The following is an 18,023-nucleotide window of genomic DNA, read 5'->3' as shown; positions in this document are numbered from 1 at the left end:
AAGAAGACTAGAGAAATTAGGAGGCCTATCATATACCCAAAAGAAGTTGGGTTTGTCAGAGGCCATTATGGCTCTGATAAGCTTTCACTGCCATATTAACAGTTTGTCAAATATGATGAACCCCAGTCATTCTAGCCTTAGACACAGAAAAGGATTTTGAAAGGTGGGCTGGAGATTGGTTCAAATCCAAACATTGTGCTATATAAATCCTATGTTTAGTTTCTGGATCCAACTGCTATATTCTAGCCCAACCTCTCACATCATGATCAACAATGTGGTCTCAGATAACCAGGTCTTCAGGGACACAGTTGTCGATGCATGAAAGACTGGGCTATCCTAGCTACAAGTTACCAGTTACATCCTCAGTTTTGTGGACAATTGCCTATATGGGGCAACCCAGATTTACAAATTAGGAACAAACCTATTATTTGGAAGGAATGATGGAGGAGAGGCATCATACAGACTTTCCAATTAAATCAACAGTGAGGGCTTTGTCCCTTTTCTAATGCCAGAGCAGTACTATGAACTGCCACCCTTACAACGAAGACATTTATTACTACATCAATTTGACATGGACACAAGGACTGCCAGAACGAAGACATTTACTACTACATCAATTTGACATGGACACAAGGACTGCCAGAGGCCCCAGAACTACCGAGGAACTTTAGAAATATTTCATAAACTCTTCAGGCCCCGACTCTACATGTATGATTTACTAATGAAGAGGAACTCCACTAGTCTAAAGTTCTTTGTGAAAGCACTAGAAGAGGATTTACCACCACTCTTAAAAGCATCTCAATGGTAAAACATACTATGTTATGTTTAAAACGCCTCTTTGAATCATAGACTATGCCTGATAAAACAAAAGATTTTATTTCAAGTGGACTGGACACTACAGATGCTGTACAAGATAAAAGTTTTATCTTCTGATGTTTGTTGGTGCTGTAATAAAATAAAGCTAAACTATGGGCCTGTCCAACAGTCAGGCAGCTTTGGAAAAAGGTGACAAGCGTTAAAATGGTGCTTGACTTCAGCAGCCAGGTATATGCTGCAAATTATATTTTAGGATATTTACCCACTAAGCTGGGTTTAGCTCCACCACAGAGACTTTGGTTCTTGAGGGAGGCAATGATCATCAAGTGATTTTACAAAGATGTAAGAACACAGTGGTTTTTCAGACCTGTCTGAATGAGCTGCCAAAGAAAGAATAATTTACCGCAGCTGAGATCAATTATATGAATTCAAAGATATATGGCCCCCATTTCTAGATACATTTGGATGAAAAAAACATCAACATTCAGGCTGCTTGAAGAATGTCAGACGTTAATTCTTTTTTTCTTTCTATTCATAAATGTCTTCTATTTTATTACTGCAAGTCTCCACCACCACGTTATGTCTACATAGCTTTGTCTCGTATTTGTACACTTTTGAGAAGTTTGTAAAACAAATTTTATTGGAGAGCCTGCAAGTTTACAGTATTCAGGAACATATACAGACTGTAAATCATTATCATCTTAACACTTTTTTGTTATTTTTCCTTCACAAAAATCAATTTAAAAAAAATCACACACAAAAGAAAAACCAAGGCTGAATATTGCTTGTGGAATAACCACATCATTCTGAGTAATATGATCATGAGACATTTAAAAGTAAAATTACTATAACATTTACTTTGCAATGCACCACTTACATAAACTGAACACACATACCATTGTTTTTTACAGAGGGTATGGATTATACAGCAATTTTAATATCAAGATTACCATGTGGTAAAATATGTGTATTCAGGCATAACACATAATATAAATCAATTAACTAAAAATACAGTTTAAATGCAAGGGAATTTGAGGGATTAGACTCTAATCAAAATCAAACACGAAGTTCTTTACATGTCTTTACAATTAAATTGCTGCTGATATGGTACATAGGATGAGAAACTGTCTTAGGGCTGAGGTAGAAGAGAATCTAAGCACCATATAGTGAAATACGTTTCAATCTTCACTCTGAAATTATTTGCTTTTAAAAAGGAATTGTCAAACTTTTGGCATTAAGATAATTTTAGTTATCTGAAAATTAAAAAATTTCAAGGTTTAAAAAGGCAATTAACAAATTATTAAAATTAATTTACAATGTGCACTTCCAATACCATATATATTTTTATTCTTGGAAGAAAGGATTACTTACCAAATTAGCCATGTAGATTGTAAGCAGACCTCTCCTATAAATAGAAATGATCAGATTAGTGAGTAAGACACACCAATGTTAATCACCCCTCATGCTGAAACAAATTACAATTTAATATCACAACGTAACAAAAACAGAAAGTTTTCCTACAGTCTCTAGAAGATAGCTTAGGTTTACTTATGTAGGTTCCAAGCATTATCCATGGCAGAAAAAATACAAGAAGAATCTCCACAGAAACCATGGGAGAAACCATGCCAGTAATACTGTGCTCAAAAACATTGCTCCAAAGCACTTCAGTGACAATTGCTTCTAATTCTTAGTGATTACTCAATGATCAAATAAAATTTTAACAAAATCTACAACTGATTTCTTGGCCTAATTCAGTGGTTCCCAACCTTTTCTGGTTGAGGATCAAACACATCCCAGCAATGTCTCCTCAGACCAGGCCCTTGTATAGTTGCTACCATTTTCTCTTCTGCCATTTTCTGCCTGTTTTCAGTGTTTTGTCCTTTTAAAAACTTTTTTTCCACTTGAATTTTAAGAGTGTTTGCTCCTGCTTTATAGCTCACTGTTCTCCATGCTGCAGATGGTTACAAGCCATTTGAGATAGGGACATATGCTGGCAAGTCCATAGGTCTGAACATATATGCTCATTGCTCTTTAGTTGAATGCCACTGCAGCAGAGGACAGAAGCTTGTGTCTCTGGGCTGTTACCCATATCTGCAGCCTTGTACATGTGAGCTAATCCTATGACACTTTGCATCAGAGATCACTGTGGGAGCAAGAACAGAAGTTTCCTTTTAAGGAGCCACCCCATTAGCCTACCAGTCACAAAAGCACATTTGCACTGTGAAAGGGCAGATACAGAGTTATCTAATTTTCACTAACCCCACTGTTCATATGTTCCTATGCCTTGGCGAATGCTAGTTTTTAATCAGTGTTGCCAACTCTTGTGATTTTATCACAAGTCTTGCAATATTTTCTGTTTTCAGTGACGCTCCTGCTGTTAGAATCTAAATATTGCATTAGAATCTCAGTCTCTGAAAGAAAAGAAAAAGATCAGTGTACATGCACAGTCGAGCCTTCATAGATTCTGGCAGCTAAATTTGCCAAATATTTGCACTAAGCTTTCTCCAGCTCAGGACTGCAGTTCCCGGCCAATGGGAGCTGCAAAGCCAGCGCTTGGGGCAGGGGAAGCATGTGGGGCCTCCTGGCCGCCCCTACACATAGGAACCGGGGAGGGGGGGAACATGCCGCTGCTTCCAGGAGCTGCAGGGAGCTTGCCTTAACCCCGGCTGTGCAGCCAACTGGACTTTTAACAACCCAGTCAGCGGTGCTGACTAGAGCCACCAGGATCCGTTTTTGACGGGGCAATCCGGTCAAAAACCAGACACATGGAAACCCTAGCCTCAACAGGGACAGGGCTACGAGCCCTGCACCAAAGACTATCAGCAGCTAGAACAGGTGGATGGAAGATATGTTTTGACATTTATGTTAATAAACCAGACTCCAAAAATGCGAGTGTTTATTGAGAAAACACTGAATGTAAAGTCTGATTAACTAGGACAGAACTGGATATTGAGGCTGTGGCAAAGCCAAAGCCAGACTGGGTAAACTCTGCTACAAGCCTCCTTAGGCATATTCATAAGAATACAGCCCTTCTGTAAACTGATTACATATTTTTTTTCCTTCCACAAGATGCTTGCCTCATACTGTACATAGAATGGATGATACTCTGTAAATAAACCATTAGTGAATTTGGCTGTTGTCTGTATCATCATCAACTACACAGCATCCAGTCAAATAAGTACCTGGAAAAAGCAGAAGAAACCCATGAGTAAACCCCTGAGAACACTCGAAAGTGTTTCTGATAACATGTGGAATCCCTCTCATTAAGATGTAATAGACAAAAAGAACTCATTGATACACTCAAGCACTTCACTGTCTAAGGGAAAAGAAGTGGACCCCCTTACTCCTGGAAATATTGACGCACCTTCTTTTCAGAGCCTGAGGATACCTTGGGGAAAGCTTCTCTCTATTTTGCTTTAGCTTGGCAGACTGGATTTATATTCCATAGCATCAAAGACCATGCTACAAACACCAACTTATCCCACTACTACTTTGGGAAACATCTCTACCGCAGAAGATAAGCTTCTCTCCCCTTTGGACAATTTAAATGACTAGTTTTGTTACAGCTCCAGAAATTGCTTCAGAGTTCTCTCATTTCACTGAAGTGTTGAAGATTCCTCTGTGACAGTACTGAAAATGCTGAAGGCATCCACTGGAAAACAGTACTGTAAGAGGCACAGTTGAGGTGTTCCCACCTCCTGCTTTCAGCCTTCACTGTGTTGAGACACATATGGCAGCCAGATACTGTTACAGAGGTTGCCCTAAATCTTGCCGTAAGGCACAAATCAAATGGAAAAGGCAGGAGAAGCAGCACTCAACAGCAGAAAAATCCTGGCTGGCAATTGGTCATTATCCTGCCTGGCAGAGCAAATGAGGAGGAACCCAGACCTTGCAAAATTGCAAACTGAGCCACATATTATTTTGTTAAGAGAATAAACTATAGAAATTGTATTCTCCTCTTCCCTCTGCTGGACCCCAAATGACAAAATAAATACTTTTTGAACATTATGCTGGTGTGGTTTTGTATTTAAGACAAGAATAAAAGAACCTATCAAAACAACTTTACATATCTCATTTTTATAAACAGATTATATATATGGTTACATACATACACGTATTGAGGATGACTGTGTGCAGACATACCTTACGTGGTGACATCCATGTAATAATCAAAGAGCTGTGTGATCATTCTCACAATTATATGACAGAGTTTATTAATACACCAACTTTTTAAAAAATCATTTCTGATGTGCACAAATTTAGATTGTTCATTTCTTACGCTATATATAACTCTTCTAGGGAAGTGTGCCTCAACCACTTCATAAATGCAATGCCAACTGAAAACTATTAAACAATAGAAAGCTTATCATCTCTCAATGAGTACTCAAGAACATATTTGATTTAATATATTGCATTCACCACAATGAATCCGTATCATTTAGGCACCCTATTTGACATATTCAAAACAAGCATTCTTTCTGCAAAATACTCATTTTTTTTTAAATATGTAATCTTGGTAATTTGTTATTAACAGAGATCCCCAATTTGGATAGCTGCTACCATAATTTTCTCAAAAACAAAGTATGATTATCCAGATCAAAGTCCTTCTGAGAAATAAAAAATTTACTGTCACTTAATTTCCTGTGAATCCTGCTGATTTTAGAAGTTCCTCTTTCTTCACTCAATAATATAGAAATAAAACAAGCTCAGGAAAAACAAGGTTAACTTCATGGTATGCAGCACCTGAGTAAACAAGGTTTTCTATCTCGTAGAACAGGTTTTTAATACCCTTTAAACAATTCTGTACCTGAAACCATTTATACTCACATTTGTAAAGTTATTATTGCAAAATGACAGTTGTCTATCCAACATCAACAATAGCAATGACTCCCATCCTCAAAACAAACTACTGGCACCAATCTTGTAGTTACGGCACTGGACGGGGAGTCAGAAGAAACTCTTCCATTGACTGGACAAAAAAAAAAAAATGGGCAAGCCACTTAGCCTCTTTCTGTCTTCATGTGGATGTGGAAAAATTGGAAAGAGTCCAGCGGAGGGCAACAAAAATGATTAGAGGCTGGAGCATATGACTTATGAGGAGAAGCTGAGGGAAATGGGATTGTTTAGTCTGCAGAAGAGAAGAATGAGGGGGGGATTTGATAGCTGCTTTCAACTACCTGAAAGGGGGTTCCAAAGAGGATGGATCTAGACTGTTCTCAGTGGTACCTGATGACAGAACAAGGAGTAATGGTCTCAAGTTGCAGTAGGGGAGGTTTAGGTTGGATATTAGGAAAAACTTTTTCACTCAGAAAGTGGTGAAGCACTGGAATGGGTTACCTAGGGAGGTGGTGGAATCTCCTTCCTCCTTAGAGGTTTTTAAGGTCAGGCTTGATAAAGCCCTGGCTGGGATGATTTAGTTGGGAACTGGTCCTGCTTTGAGCAGGGGGTTGGACTAGATGACCTCCTGAGGTCCCTTCCAACCCTGATATTCTATGATTCTATGATTCCAAGACCAGAAAGCGCCATTGTGATCATCTAGTCTGACGTCTGTGTAACACAGGCCACAGAACTTCCCCAAAATAATTTTTAGGGAATTTCTTTTACCAATCCAATCCTGATTTTAAAATTATCAGTCATGGAGAATAGACCACAATCCTTGGTAAAACTGTTCAAATAATTAATTATTGTCACCACTATAAATGTATGCCTTATTTCCAACCTGAATTTGTGTAGCTTCAAATTCCATCCATTGATCATGTTATTCTTTTTCTACTAGACTGAAGAACTCATTCTTGAATATTCGTTCCCCATGTAGATACTCAGACTGTAATCAAGTCACCCCTTAACATTCTCTTAAATAAACCAAACAGATTGAGCTCCATGAGTCTATCATGTTTTCTAACCCTTTAGTCATTCTCGTGACTCTTCTCAGAACCCTCTCCAATTTATCAATATCTTTCTTGAATTGTAGGCATCACAACTGGATGCAGCATTCCAGCAGCAATCGCATCAGTGCCAAATAAAAAGGTAATATAACCTCTCTATCCCTACTTGAGATTCTCCTGTTCATGCATCCAAGGATTGCATTGGCTCTTTTTGGTCATAGCATCATACCGGGAGCTCATATTCAGCGGATTTTCAACCACCACCCCCAAATCTTTTTCAAAGTCACTAGAATACTGTCCTCCATTCTGTAAGTATTGCCTACATTCTTTGTTTCTAGATATATATTTCATATTTAATCATATTAAAAGAGTTTGCTTGTGTCCAATTTATCAAGTGATTCAGATTCCTCTTCAATATTTACTATTCTTGCAACTTTTCCATCATCTTCAATTATCAGTAAAACTTTTACATTTTCTTCCAGGTGATTGATAACAAGGTGAACAGTGTAGGGCCAAGACTCAACCTCTACAGGGCCCCACTGGAAACAAACCTAATCCAATGATGAATCTCCATTTACAATTACATTTTGAGACCTATCAGTTAGCCAATTTTTAATCCATTTGTGTGCCATGCTAATTTTATGTCATTCTACTTTTAATCATAATATTATGCAGTACCAAGTGAAACACCTTACAGAATTCTAAATGTATGTCAACACTATTACCTTTACCAACCAAACTTGTAATAGTTATATTACCCTCCTTTAATTCTTTATTAATCGAATCTTATGTTAGACGCTCCATTATTTTACCAGACTGATCAGCCTATAGCTATTGAGGTTATCCCATTATCCTTTTTAAAAACTGGCACTTTTTCTAGTCTTCTGGAACCTTCCCAATATTCCAAGATTTACTGAAAATAAACATTAACGCTCAGCAACCTCCTCTTTTAAAATTCTTGGATGCAAGTTATCTGGACCTGCTGATTTTAAAATGTCTAATTTTAGTAACTTTTTAACATTCTCCAGATACCAGGGAAATGGAAAGAGTCATCACTATGTGATGACATTCTAAAATCTGTTTTTCCCTGACTACTAAACAAAAATACTTAAACACTTCTGTCTCTTCTGCATTCTTATTGATAATTCTACCATTTGCATCTAGTAATGGGCCAATACCATCATCAGGATTATTTTTGTTCCTAATATATTTTTGAAACATCTTATTGTACTTAAGTCTGTTGGCCATACATTTCTCATTGTGTCCCTTTGCTAGGGATCTCAGAGACTTGGTAGGATAATATGCATGACTGGAATATTGGTATAGAAGGGTACAGCTTTCTCAGAAAGGAAAGGCAGGGGGAAAAGGGAGGAGATGTTGCCTCATATATTAAAAATGTATACACTTGACTGAAGTTGGGAAGAAAATGGGAGACAGACTTATTGAAAGTTTCTGGGAAAGGACAAAAAGGGTTAAAAAACAAGGGTTATGGCATGGAAGGGGTCTACTAGAGACCACCTAACCAGGAAGAAGAGATAGATGAGGCTTTTTTTAAACAACTAACAAAATCACCCAAAGCAAGGATTTGGTGGGATGATGGGGGACTTCAACTACCCACACATATGTTGAGAAAATAATACAGCAGGGCACAGATTATCCAACAAGTTCTTGGAATGTATTGGAGACAATTTTTAGTTCAGAAAGTGGAGAAAGCTAGTACGAGAGAGGCTGTTCTAGATTTGATTTTGACAAAGAGGGAGGAACTGGTTGAGAATTTGAAAGTGGAAGTCAGCTTAGTTGAAAATGATGATGAAATGGTAGATTCTAAGGTACGGTAGGAGGGAAAACAGCACAATAAAGATAATGGATTTCAAGAAGGCAGACCTTAGCAAACTCTGGGAGTTGCTAGTGTGACAAAGTTCCTCCTCTACCTTGGTGGGTCCTGTGTTTATTGGCAGATTTGCTCACCTCCGCGATCTTCCCCACAGTCTGGATCAACTCCTCCTGTGTCTGATCAGGAGTTGGGAGGTTTGGGGGGAACCTGGGTCCACCCTCTACTCCGATGTCTAGCCCAGGGCCCTGTGGATTGCAGCTGTCTATAGTGCCTCTTGTAACAGCTGCATGAAAGCTACAACTTCCTGGGCTACTTCCCCATGGCCTCCTCCAAACACCTTCTTTATCCTCACCACAGGACCTTCCTCCTGGTATCTGATAACGCTTGTACTTCTTAGTCCTCCAGCAGCACACCCTCTCACTCTCAGCTCCTTGTGCCTCTTGCTCCCAGCTCCTCACACGCACTTCCTCTCCTCTGGCTCCTCCTCTCCCTGACTGGAGTGAACTCCTTTTTAAACCCAGGTGCCCTGATTAGCCTGCCTTGATTGGCTGCAGGTGTTCTAATCAGCTTGTCTGCCTTAATTGGTTCTAGCAGGTTCCTGATTTCTCTAGTGCAGCCCCTGCTCTGGTCACTCAGGGAACAGAAAACTACTCACCCAGTGACCAGTATATTTGCCATCTACCAGACTCCTGTACCCCACTGGCCTGGGTCTGTCACAATAGGTAAGATCACATAGGAAGCAAGTCTTAGGGGAAAAACAGCTCAAGAGAGCTGGCAATTTTTCAAAGAGACATTACTAAAGGCACAAGAGCAAACTATCCCACTTTGCAGGAAAGAGAGGAAGGAAGGAGACAACCCTGGTTTAACCAGGAGATCTTTAAAGAGTCATACAAGAGTGATACAAGAAGTGGAAACTAGGTCAAATTACAGAGGATGAATATAAACAAATAAAACAAGTATTTAGGGACAAAATTAGGAAGGCCAAGGCACAAAATGAGATTAAGCTAGCTAGAGACAAAGGGTAACAAGAAAAACATTCTACGAATACATTAGAAACAAGAGGAAGACCAAGGACAGGGTAGGTCCGTTACTCAATGGGGAGCAGGGGAGAACAGAAAATGTGGAAATAGCAGAAACGCTAAATGACTTTTTTGTTTCAATTTTCTCCAAAAAGGATAGTAGCGATTGGATGTCTAACAGTGAATGCCAGTGAAAATGAGATAGGATCAGAAGCTAAAATAAGAAAAGAACAAATTAAAAATTACCTAGACAAGTCAGATATTTTCAAGTCACCAGAGCCTGATGAAATACATCTTAGAATACTCAAGGAGCTGACTGAGGAGATATCTAAGTCATTGGTGATTATCTTCGAAAAGTCATGGAAGAAAGGTGAGATTCCAAAGGACTGAAAAAGGGCAAATATAGTGCCATCTATACAGAGGGAAACAAGGAAAACCTGGGAAATTACAGACCAGTCAACTGGTTAATTTCATTAGCCAGAAAGATAATTGCACAAATAATTAACCAATTAATTTGCGAACTCCTAGAGCAAACTTTTTGGGCCAAGGGCCACATCTGGGTATAGAAATTGTATGGCGGGCCATGAATGCTCATGAAATTGGGGTTGGAAGTGTGGGAGGGGGTGAGAGCTCTGGTTGGGGGTGCGGTCTCTGGGGTAGAGCTGGAAATGAGAGGTTTGAGGCGTAGGAGTTTGCTCCAGGCTGGGACCGATGGGTTGGGAGGGCGGGAAGGGAATCAGGGCTGGGGCAGGGTTCCTGGCCAATGGGAGCTGCAAGGTTGGCGATTGGGGCGGGGGCAGCATGCGGAGCCCCCTGGCTGCCCCTTAACGTAGGAGTCGAAGGGAGGACATGCCGCTGCTTCTGGGAGCCGCGCGGAGCAGCCCCCAATTCTGTTCCCTGGCTGGAGCACTGGAGCAGGGCAAGTGCCAGACTCCGCTCCCCAGCTGGAGCTCGAGGGCCAGATTAAAACGCCTGGTGGGCCACATCTCGGTGGGCCATAGTTTGCCCACCCCTTGTGGGCAACTATCGTGTATTTTAGGCCGCAATTTGTCAAGTCAGTCTGGAAAAATACTGGGACCCTTGCTATAATCATGTGACTGTCTGAGTTTTATCTGACCTTGCATAGTACAGTAAACAGGGCCTTTTATGGTGCCTACAGGATTGTTGCTTTGTGCATGCTGCGCGCGTGATAGTATGCTTTTGTCCAATTATATGATTAGTATGTATAACGTCAGTATGCATGGCTAGTCCTTATGTAACTGAATCTAACTATATAAGGAGGTAGAAGCAAAAATAAAGAAGATTTTTTACTTGCTTACAGCTGTGTTGTGTGAGAATTTTCTCTGCTCCGCATTGAGACACCACAACCCCTGACCTAGAGGATAGTACTGTGATACGTAACAGTCCGCACGGATTTGTCGAGAACAAATCATGTCAAATCAACCTAATAGCTTTCTTTGAGAGGTAACAAGCCTTGTGGGTGGGGGGAAAGCGGAAGATGTGGTATACCTTGAGTTTATGTTTTTGATACTGTCTCGCATGGCCTTCTCATAAACAAACTAGGGCAATACAATGGAACTACTAAAAGATGGGTGCATAACTGGTTGGAAAACCGTTCCGAGAGAGTAGTTATCAGTGATTCACAGTCAATCTGGAAGGGCATATCGACTGGGATCATTCAGAGATTGGTTCTGGGTCCAGTTCTTCATCAGTGACTTAGATAATGGCATAGAGACTAGACTTATAAAGTCTGTGGATGATACCAAGCTGGGAGGGGTTGCAAGTGCTTTGGAGGATAGGATTAAAATTTGAAATAATCTGGACAAACTGGAGAAATGGTCTGAAGTAAATAGGATGAAATTCAAGAAGGACAAATGCGAAGTACTCCGCTTAGGAAGGAACAATCAGTTGCACACTTACAAAATGGGAAATAAGTGCCTAGGATGGAGTACTGCAGAAAGGGATCTGGAGGTTTCAGCAGATCGCAAGCTAAAGGTGAGTCAATAGTGTAACACTCTTGCAAAAAAAACAAAAAAGCAAACATCATTCTGGGATGCATTAGCAAGAGTGCTGTAAGCAAGATATGAGAAGTAATTCTTCCACTCTACTCCATGCTGATTAGGCCTCAACTGGAGTAATGTGTCCAGTTCTGGGTGCTAATTTCAGGAAAGATGTGGACAAATTGGGCAAAGTCCAGAGAAGAGCAGCAAAAATGATTAAGGTCTAGAAAACATGACCTATGAGGGAAGGATTGAAAAAAGTAGGTTTGTTTAGTCTGGAGAAGAGAAGACTGAAAGGGGACATGATAACAGTTTTCAAGTACATACAAGTTGTTATAAGCAGGAGGAAGAAAAATTGTTCTCCTTAGCCTTTGCGGATAGGACAAGAAGCAAAGGGGATTACATTACAGCAAGGGTGATTTAGGTTGGACATTAGGAAAAATTTCCTGTCAGGGTGGTAAAGCACTGGAATAAATTGCCAAGGGAGGATGTGGAATCTCCATCGTTGGCGATTTTTAAGAGTATGTTAGACAAACACCTGTTAGGGATGGTCTAGATATTACTTAGTCCTGCCATGAGTACAGGGGACTGGACTAGATGACTACTCAAGGTCCACTGCAGTTTTATGATTCCCTTATGAATTTTTGACAATTTCTAACTTCTGATTTATATTCATTACTATAACCTTTCCCATTCTTCCATTTTTTTATATATGTATTTTATAGCTGTCTTCACTTCTCCTCTAAACCAGATCTGTTTTACAAATTTAATTAATGCATTATTTTTTTAACAAGCATCATCAGCATTAAAGCATGTCCTCTGGAATGGTGGCCGAAGCATGAAGGGGCATACAAATGTTTAGCACATCTGGCATGTAAATACCTTGCAACGCAGGCTACAAAAGTCCCATGCAAACACCTGTTCTCACTTTCTGGTGACACTGTAAATAAGAAGTGGGCAGGCATTATCTCTTGTAAATGTACACAAACTTGTTTGTCTTAGCAACTAGTTGAACGAGAAGTAGGACTGAGTGCGGGGAGGGATAGCTCAGTGGTTTGAGCACTGGCCTGCTAAACCCAGTGTTGTGAATTTAATCTTGAGGGGGCCATTTAGGGATGTGAGGCAAAAATCTGTCTGGGGATTGGTCCTGCTTTCAGCAGGGGGTTGAACTAGATGATCTCCTGAGGTCCCTTCCAACCTTGACATTCTATGATTTGACTTGCAGGCTCCAGAGTTTTGCACTGTTTTCATTTTGAATGCAATTATGTAACAAACAAACAAAAAAATCTACACTGATAAATTGCACTTTCACGATAAAGAGATTGCACTACAGTACTTGTATGAGGTTAATTGAAAAATACTGTTTCTTTCGTTTACATATATTTGCACTATTAAAATGACATCAAAAATAATATAAAGCAAGCAGTGTACACTTTGTATTCTGTGTTGTAATTAAAATCAATATAGTTGAAAATGTAGAAAAACACAAATATTTAATACATTTCAATTGGTATTCTATTGTTTAACAATGTGATTAAAACTGCTATTAATCACAATAAATCTTTTTAATCACAATTAATTTTTTTTAGTTTATAGCGAGTTAACTGTGATTAATCAACAGCCCTAGTTATAATAATAAATTTTAACATTCCAACAGCGCAAATCATTCCACCTTGTTTCAGTAGTACCAACTAGATCAAATTTTTGCTCATAAATGAGCAATTACAATTTCTCTTGTTCGTCATCCAGGCTCCTGGGATTGGCATAGAGGCTTCAGATTCATCACCTGCAAAATGGAACTGTAGGTACCTTATTTCACAAGACCATTATGAGGCTCCATTAACTAATAAATGCAAAGTTCATCGATATGGAAGATACAGTGCATAAGTACGAAACTATTTTTATTTCAACATCAAGTTAAAAATTGCCCTTTTTGTTTTTAAATCAGTGTATGAATCTGCTCCAAGATACTTCAGAGACTGTGTCTCTCTGTAATCATCTCTCTCCTTCCACTGGTCAACTGACAGATTTAGAGACTCATGGCCATAATATTGAAGCACATCTTACACCTATTAAATAATTTACAGGCATATTGTAAAGTTCTCTCTCCATTTCAAGATGGGGAATTAAAACAGAAAAGTATTAAACTTTGATCTCCAGAGTACTAGTCTGCACCTTCAACAGAAAACCTCACTTACCATAGGCTTCCTCTTTCACCCTCCACACAATCTCACTGTTGGTGTAAGTCATCTATTCTGCAGCACCCGCCATCTAGAACAGTCTTCTGTCTGTCTGTCTGCCTCAACTCTCCATTTTCAAATCTAATCTAAAAACACCTCCTCTTTAGCCCAAGTCTTTTAATTTGTCCCGCTTTGTTTTTAGGGTTTTTTAACTTTTTATTTCTAATTTCAAAACTGTTTTGAGATACAGATTTTATAAAAGTGACTATATAAAACAAGATTATTGTGCATCAAAGGATTTCCAACAACTGAATCTCAATCAACTCCTCTGATAATGTTACACCTATGTTCATTGAGAAAACATGCAAAAAGCTGCTCTGAAAAAACTAAACTCTAGCATCTGCCTTATGAGACTTGCAAGAGACTATTTTTAATATGGTGATTTATATGTAGGGGCAGGGAAAGATACCACCTACTCTCTCCACACCTAACCAAAACATTGTCTCAATGATTAAGTGCTCAGACTTCCCAGGGAGAAGTCTACATCAAAATGGTTCCATTTCTCTTTCCAGCTATACTTGATCAAATCACAACTTCTCTGTGTCTCAGTTTTCTCATCCGTAAAATATAGATAATACTTATCTCGCCCAACTTTAAAAAAGATTTTATTAGGTGACTGAGATCCCTTGGTGGGAAATGCTACAGAGATGCTCTGCATTGCACATTCACTACTAAAAACAACAACATATCATTTATCTCTGTCCACACCTTCAAAGTCTCTGGTTTGGCTTCCCACATCACTATGAACTTATTTGATACAACAGTTCCCAAACTGTGGTTCATGGACCACAAGTGGTCTTCAGAAAGCTGCCTGGTCATACAATGCTGCCTCGCTCCTCATTACCTGCTGATACATCACACTGAAGACAGCTAAAATACATTAAAAAACTTTCATTCAATTATTTTTTACATATACCGGTATATTATGTTATTGTGAATGGGAGGGAAGGTTATCCGCAAGATCTATTAGAATGTGGTTTGACAATGTCTGCACTGACAAAAAGGCACACAATGACTTATCATAATGAAATATGATAATACTATATATGTTTTCTGGGGTCAAGAAATGACTAGATGATAAAGTTTTATTCAAGTTTCAACTAAAAATTCCCTTAAGGACTATTATGCACTTTTAATTAATTTGTGCTATTTCCCAGAAAGAATTTTAAATTATAGCAGCATTGTCCTGATTCCCAGGAATTTTAACCTAAGCATGCAAATATTGTGAGATTCTACAAAACAGAATCTACCTATTAGATTTTTGTTGTAATTTTTGCATAGGATATGTTACTATTGCAACAATAATTAAGACAGAATGTTCAGGTAGCCAACATGTCCAGTTACTTGATTTAATCAATTAATTAATTAATACCTGAACAAAATGAACTAATATTATAGAGAAAAACAAAATTCATTATAAGAATGTTTGCATTTTTAGTTCTTTAACACATAGTAAAATGAAAAAAAATACTCAAACACTGAAATTTTAGCTGAAGAAAAATATAAGAAATAATATGCAAAAGTAAACTATTAAACTTACAAAATTGACAGACGTAATATTATAAATATATCTTTAAAAACATTTTAAATAAAAGTAATTTACATCAGATTGTAGCCTTCTACAAGATAGCAGGTCATTGTTTTAGCAAGTTCTTAAAAAAGGATTTTGCTTTTAAAAAGGTTTTAAAGCACCTGAAGAGATTTTAAAAGAATTTATATTTACAGAAAGATCACAAGAAGAGCAAAGTGTGTGACTTTATGTTCCAAATTTCCAATTTGTTTTAAAACTTTCAGCCCTTCCACCTGGACTCTGATCACTGAGCTATGCACTCATGCTACTGTTTATATCAAGCTAAAAACAGACAAAAATCCAAGGACATAAAATTAACATTAATGAATATTAAATTTATTCAGCTCAACGATGCTGTACGTGTCTGTCCACAAAAATCCATCCATAAAAGTGCTTTGAAAGTGATTATACATGTAACAGAATAAAGAGACACTAATTTTTAACAGTCCTCCTAAGGATGAATTGCAAATTATAAAGATCTCCAGCTAAACTGCTGTGATCACAGCTCATCACAATATGCATTTTTTTTTTAATCACCCTTGGAAACATCAGGACCTTGATGGTATCCAGCATGGTATGATTAATGCACAGGAAGACGCTGCCATCATGCACTATGCCTAGAGGCCATGATAGACAACGCAACTATTCTAAAATAGTGACGTCTGTGTATATTTACAGTTGCACACAAATACATTATACTGTACCTTGTGTATATATAAACATAGCGATGTTTATATATACACAACATGGGCCTGACCATGAAAGACATGGAATAGCCTGATCTCCCACTAAAGTCAATGGATCAAGCCTCTTATTTAAGTTTACAATGCTTATAACATTACAAAAATTAAAGTTTCACCAAAAATGACCACATATAAGGCTGATAAGGATAAAATGAGACTACTAGCAGTGTTTTGGGAAGGGTTATTAGGAGGGGATTAGCCAAAGACAAAGGAAGGGAAGGGAGAAAAGGGAGGGACAGAGGGAGTGGGGCAGAGCATGGAGGATAGGTGGTCTGAAGTTGAGAAGAGATTGTGGGGGGGAGGGGGGGAATTGGTGCAAAACTGCCAGTATGCACTGGGGAAAATTGTAGAAAGCAACCTGATGTCATCAATATTAGCACCTGCTGCAACTGCTTCTGCTTCTCCACCAAAGAGAGTTTCCCTTCCCCACACCCTTGCAGCAGATATGGGATTAAGGGGGCTTTCAAACAGGAGGTGGGGCAGGGGCTATTCCCCACACAGTGATAATTGGAGTCTAGCAAGCTTATCCCAATTGTGAGCTCAACTGTTGGAAAGTGAGTGAAAGTTTATACAAGTTACAATAATCTATAACAACGAATATTGAGGAAAAAGGTACAAAACGGAGACGGACTGGATTAGTCTAAACAAAAAGGGCTACTGATACAATCCAAGGACTGTGTTAAAGACTGATGAAGAAGAATAATTTGAAATTAATGAATCAAAATTGGTGTGTGGACAAATTTAGGCCTAATTGATGAACAAAATAATAAGGGAATGACCTATTCTACCAATCCTCTCCATCCTTCCTTTGGGCTTCTCGGAAAGTGATTTCGGGGATCTAAAGGGTAGACCAGACCCCTGAGGGACTCCTTGGCGAAAGATGACAGGGCTCTGTTTCATCCAAGGGAGACTGTCTTTTCTTAGTGAGTTTCGATCATTGGGATGTCTAGACCAACACACTGTTGAGGATGCCTGACTATCATCGCTGGACAAGCGAAGACCTCAGGCTCATACAAGAGATCCTTCTCTGTCTTCCCTTTCCTCTTGCACTCCTTTCCATCCCCCATTATTTTCTTCCTATTCTGCATTCCAACACCCCACCCTGTTCTGTTCAAGCGTATTGAAAGAAAAACTTCGAAGAAAAACAAGCCACGGACACAAAAAAGAAACCATCTAAACCCTTCCCACCTCAGAATCTTTGTCCTGAAAACCAGAAGATCAGTCTGGTTCCATAGGTCCCCATGCCATCCACCATTCACAAATCCTGTGAACTAGCGTTTCAGATGTGTCATCCTGTGCCTCAATACAGGGCAAACAGCTCTGCCATAGGTAGTATAAACCCCTGTGTTAACAACTGCCAGAGGCTCAGAGAAAACACACAGCAAATGTCTGTCCTTCCTTATGGAGACAGATACTGAGTCATCTGGTGTCTGAAACAGTCCATAAGTCAGGCTGCGCACACGCAGGCTCCTGTTTTGAAGCTAACAAATCCCAAAATGTATACATTAAAAGAGCATAATAATATAAAGTACTTCATTTGTCTCCTCTGACCCAGAGCAGGCCGCCCAGGGAAAACCTTCAGATACTATGTACTTCCCTCATAGGTTACCTGTAACATACAATTACAATGAAATACCTGCCACCATACACCCCTCTACTTGAAGGGAACTCTTATTTTGAAGGTGCAACAATGCCCCTCTGATACAAACTTCTGGACAATTCAGTATTGCTAAATGGAATTCTGAAAAATATTCCTTAAGCACCTAATAGATTCAGAGATTCTAAGGCCAGAAGGAAATATAATAATCCTCTAATCATCTAGTCTGATCTCCTGTAGAACAGGCCACAGACGTACTTCCCCAAAGCAATTCCTAGATCGTACCTTATGGGAAAATGTCCAACCTTGATTTAAAAAT

At 39.0% G+C, this 18,023-nt stretch overlaps 1 protein-coding gene across 3 annotated transcripts in view; it reads right to left on the bottom strand.

Moving 5' to 3' along the window:
* TMEM135 (transmembrane protein 135) overlaps window positions 1-18,023 on the bottom strand; it is a 418,948-nt gene that overhangs the window by 318,433 nt on the left and 82,492 nt on the right. For all 3 annotated transcript variants that reach the window (XM_030558973.1, XM_030558983.1, XM_030558990.1), the window contains exon 4: window positions 2,188-2,221. In XM_030558973.1, the coding sequence (XP_030414833.1) occupies window positions 2,188-2,221 (34 nt within the window). The remainder of the gene's footprint in view (window positions 1-2,187; window positions 2,222-18,023) is intronic.

This window comes from Gopherus evgoodei, chromosome 1, assembly GCF_007399415.2.
Source record: "Gopherus evgoodei ecotype Sinaloan lineage chromosome 1, rGopEvg1_v1.p, whole genome shotgun sequence".
Classification (NCBI taxonomy): Eukaryota; Metazoa; Chordata; order Testudines; family Testudinidae; genus Gopherus; species Gopherus evgoodei.
The sequence above is the reverse complement of the archived record's forward strand: the minus strand, read 5'-3'. Positions and strand labels throughout refer to the sequence as shown.